Here is a 12,270-nt window from a genome sequence, read left to right on the forward strand (position 1 = left end):
AATGTTCCCCTGTGCCACTGGCATCAACACAAGCCCAAAGCATTATTGATCCACCCCTGTGCTTAACAGATGGAGAGGTGTTCTTTTCATGAAATTCTGCACCCTTTTTTCTCCAAACATACCTTTGCTCATTGCGGCCAAAAAGTTATATTTTAACTTCATCAGTCCACAGGACTTGTTTCCAAAATGCATCAGGCTTGTTGAGATGTTCATTTGCAAACTTCTGACGCTGACATTTGTGGTGAGGATGCAGGAAAGGTTTTCTTCTCATGAAGGTCATATTTGTGCAGGTGTCGCTGCACAGTACAACAGTGCACCACTACTCCAGAGTCTGCTAAATCATCCTTAAGGTCTTTTGCAGTCAAACAGGGGTTTTGATTTGCCTTTCTAGCAATCCTACAAGGAGTTCTCTCTGAAAGTTTTCTTGGTCTTCCAGACCTCAACTTGAACTCCACCGTTCCTGTTAACTACCATTTCTTAATTACATTATGAACTGAGGAAACGGCTACTTGAAAATGCTTTGCTATCTTCTTATAGCCTTCTCCTGCTTTGTGGGCATCAATTATTGTAATTTTCAGAGTGCTAGGCAGCTGCTTAGAGGAGCCCATGAATGCTGATTGTTGGGACAAGATTTGAGGAGTCAGAGTATGTATAAAGCTTTGGAATTTGCATCACCTGGCCTTTCCAAATGATGACTGTGAACAAGCCATAGCCCTAACAAGCTAATTAAGGTCTGAGACCTTGGTAAAAGTTATCTGAGAGCTCAAATCTCTTGGGGTGCCCAAACTTTTGCATGGTGCTCCTTTCCCTTTTTTCACTCTAAAATTGTACAAAATAAAAATAATACACTAATCTTGCTTAAAATGTTTAAAAGAATGTTTCATCTTTAAATGTATGCCTTTTGGAGATCAGTTCATCTTCTATTCACTTAACTATTCACAGCAACAGAAATTTTGACCAGGGGTGCCCAAACTTTTGCATGCCACTATATATATATATATATACACACAGTTGAAGTCAGAAGTTTACATACACCTTAGCCAAATACATTTGAACTCAGTTTTTCACAATTCCTGATATTTAATCTTAGAAAACATTCCCTGTCTTAAGTCAGTTAGGATCACTATTTTAAGAATGTGAAATGTCAGAATATTAGTAGAGAGAATTATTTATTTCAGCTTTCCCAGTGGGTCAGAAGTTTACATACACTAATTTGGTATTGGGTAGATTGCCTTATAATTGTTTAACTTGGGTCAAACTTTTGGTTAGCCTTCCACAAGCTTCTCACAATAAGTTGCTGGACCTTTGGTCCATTCCTCCAGACAGAACTGGTGTAACTGAGTCAGGTTTGTAGGCCTCCTTGCTCGCACATGCTTTTTCAGTTCTGCCCACAAATTTTGTATCGGATTGAGGTCAGGGCTTTGTGATGGCTACTCCAATACCTTGACTTTGTTGTTCTTAAGCCATTTTGCCACAACTTTGGAGGTACGCTTGGGGTCATTGTCCATTTGGAAGACCCATTTGTGACACAGCTTTGATGTCATGAGATGTTGCTTCAATATATCCACATAAATTTCCTTCCTCATGATGCCATCTATTTTGTGAAGTGCACCAGTCCCTCCTGCAGCAAAGCACCCCCACAACATGATGCTGCCACCCTCATGCTTCACGGTTGGGATGGTGTTCTTCGGCTTGCAAGCCTCACCATTTTTCCACCAAACATAATGATGGTCATTATTGTCAAACAGTTAAATTTTTGTTTCATCAGACCAGAGGACATTTCTCCAAAAAGTAAGATCCTTTTCCCCATGTGCACTTGCAAACTGTAGTCTGGCTTTTTTATGGCGGTTTTGGAGCAGTGGCTTCTGCCATACTGAGCATCCTTTCAGGTTATGTTGATATAGGACTTGTTTTACTGTGGATATAGATACTTGTCTACCTGTTTCCTCCAGCATCTTCTCAAGGTTCTTTGCTGTTGTTCTGGGATTGATTTGCACTTTTAGCACCAAACTATGTTCATCTCTAGGAGATGGAATGCGTCTCCTTCCTCAGCGGCATGATGGCTGCGTGTTCCCATGGTGTATATACTTGTGTACTGTTGTTTGTACAGATGAACATGGTACCTTCAGGCGTTTGGAAATTGCTCCCAAGGATGAACCAGACTTATGGAGGTCCAATATTTTTTTCTGAGGCTAATTTCTTTTGATTTTCCCATCATTTCAAGCAAAGACGCACTGAGTTTGAAGGTAGGCCTTAAAATACATCCACAGGTACACCTCCAAATGACTCCAATTAGCCAATTAACCTATCAGAAGTTAATTGGCTAATTGTCTAAAGGCTTGACATAATTTTTTGGAATTTTCCAAGGTGCTTAAAGGCACAGTTAACTAAGTGCATGTACTGTAAACTTCTGACCCACTGGAATTGTGATATAGTCAATCAAAAGTGAAACAATCTGTCTGTAAAAAATTGTTGGAAAACTTATTTGTGCCATGCATAAAGTAGATGTCGTAAATGACTTGCCAAAACTATAGTTTGGTAATATGAAACCTGTGGAGTGGTTAAAAATTAGTTTTAATGACTTCAACCTAAGTGTATGTAAACTTCTGACTTCAACTGTGTGTATATATATATATATATATATATATATATATATATATATATATATATATATATATATATATATATATATATAGCATACAAGCATCAGTATTAATCTCTCTCTCTCTCTCTCTCTCTCTCTCTCTCTCTCTCTCTCTCTCTCTCTATCAAGCTATATATATACTGCAAAAAAGCTAAATCAATATTAGGTGTGACCACCTTTGCCTTTAAAACAGCACCAATTCTCCTAGGTACACCTGTACACAGTTTTTCTTGGTTATTGGCAGAAAGGATGTTCCAAGCTTCTTTGAGAATGCGCCACAGTTATTCTATTTTATTTAGTCTCAATTGCTTCTGTCTTTTTATGTAATCCCAGACTGAAACAGTGTTCAGTGGGGGGGTTTTGTGGGGGCCATGACATCTGTTGCAGGGCTCCCTGTTCTTCTATTCTAATCTTTTCTATTTGCAAAATTAATGTTTGGGAGTCTAACATTTATATTTCCTATTGACACACTAAAGCTGAAGATATACATAACCATCTTAAGACAAATGCTTTTGTGAAACATCATATGTGCCTAAGACTTTTGCACAGCATATACATATATAATGCACACCCGAGGTGGCATTCAGGTGTGCATTATTTTTCAATAATTCAACAGGCCAGTCAATTATTCTGCTTATACCACGGTTACCACATCTTAAGACATCGTTCGGGGTTTTATCTCAAGACATTTTCTGGTCTTCGTCCCTTAAATGCTCTTATGAGAGGAACTACTTTCTTTCTCCAAGGATTAAGCATCTTGCTTTAATACAGTTCGAGCCTTCGTTGCTAGTTCGAAAACATCACTTTAGAACTAGCAACGGAGGATAGCGAGGCTTGTGCTGCTTTCCTGGAGCACTTACTGGAGTAACAAGTTATTGTGTGTGTGTGTGTGTGTGTGTGTGTGTGTGTGTGTGTGTGAGTTTGGATTTGAGGGATCGAAAGAGAGAAACTCAGAAACTGAGAGATCGCTTCTGGGATTACCTTTTTTGTTGCAGCTCTCGTCAGAAGTAACATCACTTCAAAATCACCAAGATGTAAGTTTAAGCACTTCTCAGCAGCGAGTGTCGCCATTTTTGTATATAGGTTTTCCGATGTAAACCTTAACAACAGTTTTCAGCTCCACTGAGATGCAGGTGTGACATGACGGCTCTGTTTTTCGCTTGCAAGTAAGTGTGTGCGTAATGCATATAATGTATGTGTGTCCACGTGTGGGAGTGTGAGAGGGGAAGGGGGTGTGAGGGTGTTTCCCACAGATATTTCAGATCCTATAGAAACTGTTATATTGATCAAGTGTATCTAGCTTTGATACAGTTCAAGCCTTCGTTGCTAGTTCAAAAACATCACTTTAGAACTAGCAACGGAGGATGCGCTGCTTTTCGGCATTGGAGTAACAAGGTAGTGTGTGCGTGTGTGTGTGAGTGAGTGTGTGTTTGTGTGTGTGAGTGAGAAAAAGAAAAAAAACTGATAGAGAGATTGCATGTTACCTGTGTTTAAAGTGGCTCTCATCAGGAACAATGCTTCAAACTGCCAATGGTGTCACCATTCTTTTACAGCTTTTCTGTTGCTAAACTGCTGTTTAGAATCCCAGTGAGTCGTGGGGGTGCGCTGACTTTGCTCCAGAGAGAGATTGTGAGAGAGCGAAAGAGAGGGGTAGCCGATGGTGCTTTCCACTATAGCTATGTGAGGCTGATAAGGGCGAAATACATTGAAAGATAAAAAGTTTCACATATTAAAAGTTATTTAAGATAATAAAAACTGTTGTAATTTTTTTTTTGGGGGGGGGGATTTTTCCCCTTTTTCTCCCAATTTGTAATGCCCAATTCCCAATGCGCTCTAAGTCCTCGTGGTCGCATAGTGATTCGCCTCAGTCCGGGTGGCGGAGGACGAATCCCAGTTGCCTCCGCGTCTGAGACAGTCAACCCGCGCATCTTATCACGTGGCTTGTTGAGCGCGTTGCCACGGAGACATAGCGTGTGTGGAGGCTTCACGCCATCCACCGCGGCAACCACGCTCAATTCACCATGCGCCCCACCGAGAACAAACCACATTATAGTGACCACGAGGAGGTCACAGCAAATATTATTTTCACTTACCCATTTGCTCCAATACCAAAAGAAAAAATCCACTATTACATTTGAATGACTTTCCAGAAGAGGAAAAAATAGAGAGCAGTGGATTAAGACAGTGAAATGGGAGAAGATGCCAAATTTACTGTCACTCTCTTAGCAGCTGCAATAGAAACCCCCTCGCAGCTGTGGTAATTCCTTTTTTAAAACAAATTCCAGGGTAATATAACACAAAGCATAATACTATAAACTTACACTCAGTATTTAAAAAAATGATCATATAAAAAAGTTAGCTTGTTTTACACTGCTAAATAAGGTGTAAACGCGTCATCACATTCTGTGAAAAAGGTCTATTGCATACCTTAGAACGTCCGTCAACCAATCAGAATCAAGCATTCAACAGACCCCTGGTATAAATCAATCCATCCATTCACAGTATATAAGCTTCAGTGTTAATCTCATCAACAAAATTACTGGTAAAAATGTTCTGTGATGAAGGGTTTTTCTGATTTCATCAACAATAATGAACAAAATCAACAACAAAGAGGCATCATGACAGTTTTAGTTCAGACTTGAATCTAAACATACATTGAAGCAATTGAACAGGTGAAACTAAGTTAGGTGTTAGTCAGAGTATGAAACTTGCATTGTGAATAGTTTAGTTTTCCTAAAACGGCACTACATGTAGTACAAAATCATAAACTAACAGGGTTTGAAATTAACACCCGTCAACCCGCCAAATGTGAGTAAAAAACGGCCATGGTGGGTAACTCTGTCACTCTTACTAGCCACATTGCCGGATGATGTTTTTTCAGGGTTTTCCTGCATTGAAAATTCTGTGAATGTCAGGCTACTTGGAGCAGCCGAAGGAAATCTAATTGTATTTATGCCTCGCATAACTTACGCATCTATGCGGGGCGGATGAAGCGTGCTTTCGCATGAACCGCCGCAGCGCACACCAGCACGCTCCAGAGATAAAATCACCAGAGCTTTGTGACAGTTCACAGCGAAATTTGTGTGATTCAGTCACGCTTCACTCAATATTGCAGCGGCCAATGGAAAACACAAAACTTATGTTACCCATTTGAATTCTGCAGAGAACATTCTAGTAGACTATAAAGCGATATATGGTGGAAGTCAAACCTCTCAAACTACTAGACAGCACATACATTATAAACAGAACTGAGGAGGTTAAGAGGAGACAAATAATTTACATCATCAGTTTTTAAAATACACATAATCATCCTTACTTGAATATATATATGTTTTAATGCAGTAACACTAACTGGTAACTTGAATGATTAATATTAAATCTATTAGGGCAAATCTATTAGACTTTATTAGTCTTCAGCTTTGAAAGTTGTAGTTAAAGGTTTCTTAATGTGTTTAGGCTATTACCTTTTCGTAATAAACGCTACAGTTTATTTTTTAGAAAAGTCAATCAACATTACCTAACCACAGTAATGTGAAGCCACCCATGGTCTTACCTAATGGCCTTGTCATTACAAATGACACTGTTAAACAGTGGTAAACTTTCAAAGGCTAGTACAATTTGAAGGGTTAAAACTTCCATGAACTATGGACAAAATACTGACAAATTTTCCTCCTGTTGTATCCTACTCTTGTTCTAACTGGCGTCTGCCTTTGAATATTTTATAGGTTACTTAAAACATTAGGCCTGTGTCCTGCTGAACTCATGTCATTCTTGTTTAAATAAAATGTCCAAACAAATGCATGCAGTTACAGTCTCCAGTTCATGTTATCACTTTTTGCGAGGTGTGGCATTTTGGCTTGTGAAAATGGAGTGGTTAGTGACCTTGGAAAACTATTAGCCACAGTGGCCGGTGAGCCAAAAAGTTAATTTCAAACCCTGTTAACTAGTCTATATAAAACACAAAATAGTCTCTGGAGTGTGAATAATTCACAGCACAGTAACTTCTAAAAAGTAAATAATACTTCAGTAAATGTATTATGTTATTAATTTAGGACAGTTTTACATGTTTATCTTGGTACATCATTAATATATTTGACAAGCGTTTAAATTAATAAATGGACTCAAATCAATAAATTTGACATGATGAAATATCGAATAAGCACATTTTATTCAAAAGACAAAAATTTAATATATATATATGAGAAATAAAAAACAATATATATTTTTTATTTACGCTGATATTTTGAGACTGAAGCTTGCCAAACCACAAGCTACTTGTAATATGAGGCAGTTAAATTCATTAGAATAAATCAGACTATTAAATGTTACATATGAGACAGAGGCTATGTTTGATTATCACCTCAGTTTGCTCTGCTCAACATTTAAAATAGTGCTTTGTCAGGCCTGGGTAGCTCAGTGGTAAAAGATGCTGGCTACCACCTCTGGAGTTCGCTAGTTCACTAGTTCAAATCCTAGGGTGTGCTGAGTGACTCTAGCCAGGTCTCCTAAGCAACCAAGTTGGCCCATTTGCTAGGGTGGGTAGAGTCACATGGGGTAATCTCCTCGTGGTCACAATAATGTGGTCCATTCTCGGTGGGGCGCGTGGTGAGTTGAGCGCAGATGCCGCGGTGGACGGTGTGAAGCCTCCACATGCACTATGTCTCCGTGGCAATGCGCTCAACAAGCCACATCATAAGACGCGCGGGTTGATGGTCTCAGACGCGGAAGCAACTGGGATTCATCCTCTGCCACCCGGATTGAGGTGTATCACTACGCCACCACAAGGACTTAAAAGCGCACTGGGAATTGGGCATTTGTCACGCTACACAGCTACTAGTTGGAAAAGTGGCTTATTACAGGAAAAGCTGCAATGTTAGGATAACAGCAGAACTAATTTTACACCACTGAAAAAAATATAGTTAAATCAGTAGCGTTGTTACTCTGAGGGGCGAATTCAATAAACATTGCACCACTTTTGCACATAGTATTTCAACGCAAAAACCTTCATCTTATTCACCAACCACCCTCAGTCTAGTTTAAGCAGATACAATCAGCATTGAAATTGTGCTGCCAATTGAGTATTTAAATGAAGTAATTGTCATTCTTCCTTTCTGTGCAAACACGCCTCCTTTCTATGTAAATTAGGCTCATTATAGATTGTGCTTCATTAAAAAAAATGCTCTGCAGAATCCACACAATTTACATTGCGCTATTACCACCAGATGAAAGTAGGCAGTAAAATCTATTTTATTTAAAAGAGTTGTGTACATTTTATATTGATCATACCAGCAGTCAGTCATCAAATAATGATCAAGCGATGGAGAAAAGCATTATCCCTTGGCGTGGTGTAGTCAAGCGCATTTTCGACATGTTTAAGAGATGAATTAGGTGTCTGGATCACAGTGATGCTGTTCAGTCCCAGCAGGATGTGCAGGTCATGGTGGTCTGCTGCATCCTCCGCTAAATAGCGCTCAGAATCAGCCTGATTTGCATAATTCCTTAAAGGGTTCATGACATGACATATATATATATATTTTTTTATATTTTAGTATTTTCCTTGAGGTTCACTTATAATATTAGTAAAGTTTTTTGTACAAAAAATAGTCATACATTTGTAAAACATGATCATTTTCCACCCTCTTTCTTACCCTCTGTAAGAAACGCTCTGTTTTGGTACTGCTTCTCCTTTAAGACTTGTCAGTAAACGCCCACTGTTCTGATTGACTCTCTGCTCTTGACTGACCTGCTCTCTCATTGCCTTCTCAATGCTCACCACTACTGGAGGGGCTAAGTTATAATGTAAATAGGGGTTGATGTGTTGTTGTGGAGGCAGTCAGATGCAAATGTCTACCAGATTGTGACATCACAATGTGGAGGAAGTAGTGAACGAGTCGTTTTGGCAACTTGGTTTCAACAAATGCTTTTTTTGTTTTTGTTTTTTGCAGTGAGGAGGAAGTTTTGAGTTCTGAAACTTACATTAAATTCCTCATGTCATGACCCCTTTAAGTGAATTGGGCGCTGTACCAGCGCAGACAGCGCGTGCAACTAACCGCTGCTTTTACAAGGTGCAATTCATAGTGAATTCCCCATTTAGTTAGTTACTTTTCAACACTGCAAATCAGAATGAGTTCTTAAATGCTAAAATGTTCAGCATCTCCAACCAAAGGCATGTTTTATTTGTATACGTTTTATTTGGACTAAGTTGCCAAATGTGTAATCAAAAAGTTTGAAAAGGTCCAAAAATCTTAGTCCTGCTGTGCCTGTGGATAATGATGATAACTCGGACAGTTAGCCATGATGAGTTTTGTCGTTTAAAATTTTTCCACATAACCACTGTAACAGATGAGACATTATTGAGTAAGCTGTCCTTTCATATGACTGTAGCTGCTCTGAATTTCAATTTTGTCTCCGTTGCACCGATAATATTTTGTCCTAGAATTCCTCCTTTTTTGTTATGATTTTCAGAAAAACAAAAGAGGAAAAACTTTCTAGATAAGGGTTTAAAATAAACTTTAAAGAAGCATAAGAGATTGCTTAAAATACATAAACATTGTTTCAATTTCTTTCTATCTGTTTAGGCTTCAACGTACGATAGCCCAAAAAAAGAGAAAAGACATCCAAGAAAGTGGCGGCAAAAAAATTATGGCAAAGACAACAAAACAACCCTGCAGGTAGTGTTCTTTCTACTGTCCGACCTGATAATAACAGACACAAAGTCTTTCTGTAGCTTTGTTCTGTAAAAAAGCAATTATTAATCCATATAATACTTCAGTTTGCCAGATAGCCATGCATTTATAATGTTAATGTTAATAAAGCTGATTTGCTGACATATTGTATGTATGAAAAATGTGATGACTGTGAAAGTCACTCTCTTCCCTACAGCAGCGTTCTGCATGCTATAATATTGCCTGAAGTAATGCTGTATGCACCAGAAATCATAAAGCAGGGGTCAGCAACCTATGGCACGCATGCCAGCATTGGCACGTGGAGGGGTAATCACTGGCACGCCAGCAACAGTGAGAGAGGAGTTGACTATTTCATTTATATAAATTCGCACCTGCATTCCAATCTACATCTTGATGTAATCCGTCCTCATGATCACGCAGCATGTTTTCATCAGCTGAATGGGAGGCTAAACAAAAAGTTAAAACGAGTCTACAGTATACCCAACAGACTCATGCAGCGCGTGCAAGCCATTCGCGCATCACAAGCTGGCAGAGCTTAACTTTCGGTTAACCGTGCGAGTAAATGCGCCCACTGTGCTTCGGTCAGGCTGAGCAGATAACAGCCTACATTCCATGTTTCATTTGATTCTTTTTGCTTTCAGAACAACACGTGATGTAATAAGGATTTCCAACCCTCCTTCAACCATGGTCACACTCAAACTTACATTAAACGATTAAAAGAGAAAACATAAAACATGAGTCTATTCAAACTATAAATTAAACCTGGAAATAAAGTTTTAGGATTTTCAGGTGCGATTCACTGAAAAGGGTTAAATAGTTGATCGGCTTGTGATGCGTAAATGTCTTGCACACATAGCGTGGGTCTCGTCACACTTTAATAGTGTTTAGCCTCCCATTCAGCTGATGAATACATGCTGCGTGATCATGAGGAAGGATTACATCAAGATGTAGATTGGAATGCAAGTGTGAAAAACTTCATACAAGTGAAATAGCCTGCTCCTCTCTCGCTGTTGATTGTGTGCTAGTAATTACCCCTCTGTGTGATTTTGAAAAAAGTAGTATGACATAATATAAGAAATATTTAAGATTCCACACAATTTTGTGACATTAACTGTTAACTCATTTTGCACAAAAGGACAGGTTTTATTTCATTAAAGAACTTTCAAAAGATGCTTTGTGAAAATTCACATGCAGGATCATGATTATATCATAATCATTGGGTTTTGCACAAATATTCACTTAAAATGTTATGCTGATATTCATTTGAAATGAAAAATAAATGATTAAATTAGAAAAATGCTAAATAGAAACATTTTCACAAGTGGGGGGGGGGGGGGGTTGTGCGTTGGCACAGCCATTGACCAGGAAAATAAAGAATGGCACTCCAAGTCTAAAAGGTTGCCGACCACTGTCATAAAGAATTTAAATTTTTCTGTTATGGTTTCCTCAGGCAGTTTAATTCTGAGTGTTCTCTATGCATAAATGAATAGCAATGTCATTTACCTTATGTCTGGTAACTTCTCCCTCTTATGTAGGTTCCAAGCTGTATCTCTGCAGGGTCTGTCCGTCTCCACGCATCCAATCCCAACCTCTCTTCAGTTGAGCTGACCAATGAGAAGAGTTACCATGAGCCCCTAGACTCAGCTATAGATGTATCCAAACTGCAGGAAGACTTCTGCCGTGGGGCAAACAACCGTGAGTTCTGCCAAAGAAACTAGTGTTTTCAACTATTTCTAGTTTATTATCTCTGGAATGATGGATTGTTCATCTTTTGACGAATAGTTCACATTAAAATGAAAATATATCATGTATAAATTTTGGTCTGTCACACAAAAATACTGTCTAATTGAATCATATTCATAATACTTTTTTGGTGCTTTTTTGTCATTTTGGAGTAATCAGGAGGTTGTTGGTTTGATTCCCTTGAAGAGTGAGCCTGAAGCTTTCACCATCATGCATTTGCCAAGACATTATTGCCCTTGTTGTTCCAGGAAGATTGACCCTGTAATAAGTGGACTATAAATTGCCTTGGATTAAAGGGATAGTACACCCAAAAAATGTTATTCTTTCATTATTTACTCACCCTAATGACGGTCCAAACCTTTATGACATTCTTTCTAAAGTAGAACATAAAAGATGAATTTTCAAGACTTCACAAGGTTTATTTGCCATATAATGACTGTGAATAGTGAATAGTGACTCTGGTCTGTCAAGTTTGAAAAAAGGCAAAAAGCATGATGAAACCACAGTAAAAAGCAACCGATACAACTCGAAATACACTGCAAGTCTTACATTCACTTTGTGTTATTAACTGAACAAAGTCATTATTCACTCTCAAATCAAACCATTAGTGAACTCTGTAAATCACATATGGCAGGTACATTGATAATGTCAAACCTCTGGTGTCACATGACGCCATGCGAGGAGCAGACGTGTGAACGGCAAGCTCTGCGCACATTGCTGATTTTATTACTATTTGTGACATAAACCAGTGAGATTCGATACACCCTGATACATAACTGTTCTAGGAAGACAATATGTCAAAAAAATTCAAAATCCTTGGGCTCTGGAGATATTAAAAGATACTTATGTGCTCGGGCTGATTCCACGGAGCAACAGACCGAAAGCCCCGGACTCAATTCGGACGGTGAACTGAAAGAAATCCGGTGTGAAGTGTCGGCAATGCTGACGAAAATCATTGCAGATTTGGAAGATCTTGCTGTAATACTTCAATAATATCAAACCTCATTCTTATCGCATCTCATGACCAAATGTCATGATGGGACTATGGGGATACATAAGAATAAAAGGTTAGGAAACACTGTGCAAAATTACATCTCAGGTCTTTAGCCACCTGTACTCCACCAGCAAGGTAGAGTACTTATCTTACTGTCCTGCTGTGATAAAAGAGAAAAGAATCTAGTTTAAATACAAGTTTTG

The 12,270-nt window shown here is 38.7% G+C and overlaps 1 protein-coding gene across 6 annotated transcripts in view; it reads left to right on the plus strand.

Annotated features, from left to right (window-relative positions):
• osbpl3b (oxysterol binding protein-like 3b) overlaps nt 1-12,270 on the plus strand; it is a 121,201-nt gene that overhangs the window by 75,689 nt on the left and 33,242 nt on the right. For all 6 annotated transcript variants that reach the window (XR_007899288.1, XM_051718168.1, XM_051718165.1 and 3 more), the window contains 2 exons: nt 9,223-9,315; nt 10,866-11,025. Coding sequence is in view for 5 of the 6 variants with exons in the window: in XM_051718168.1 (XP_051574128.1) it covers nt 9,223-9,315; nt 10,866-11,025 (253 nt within the window). In the remaining variant the exon portion in view is untranslated. The remainder of the gene's footprint in view (nt 1-9,222; nt 9,316-10,865; nt 11,026-12,270) is intronic.

Source organism: Myxocyprinus asiaticus, chromosome 15 (assembly GCF_019703515.2).
Source record: "Myxocyprinus asiaticus isolate MX2 ecotype Aquarium Trade chromosome 15, UBuf_Myxa_2, whole genome shotgun sequence".
In the NCBI taxonomy this organism is placed as follows: Eukaryota; Metazoa; Chordata; class Actinopteri; order Cypriniformes; family Catostomidae; genus Myxocyprinus; species Myxocyprinus asiaticus.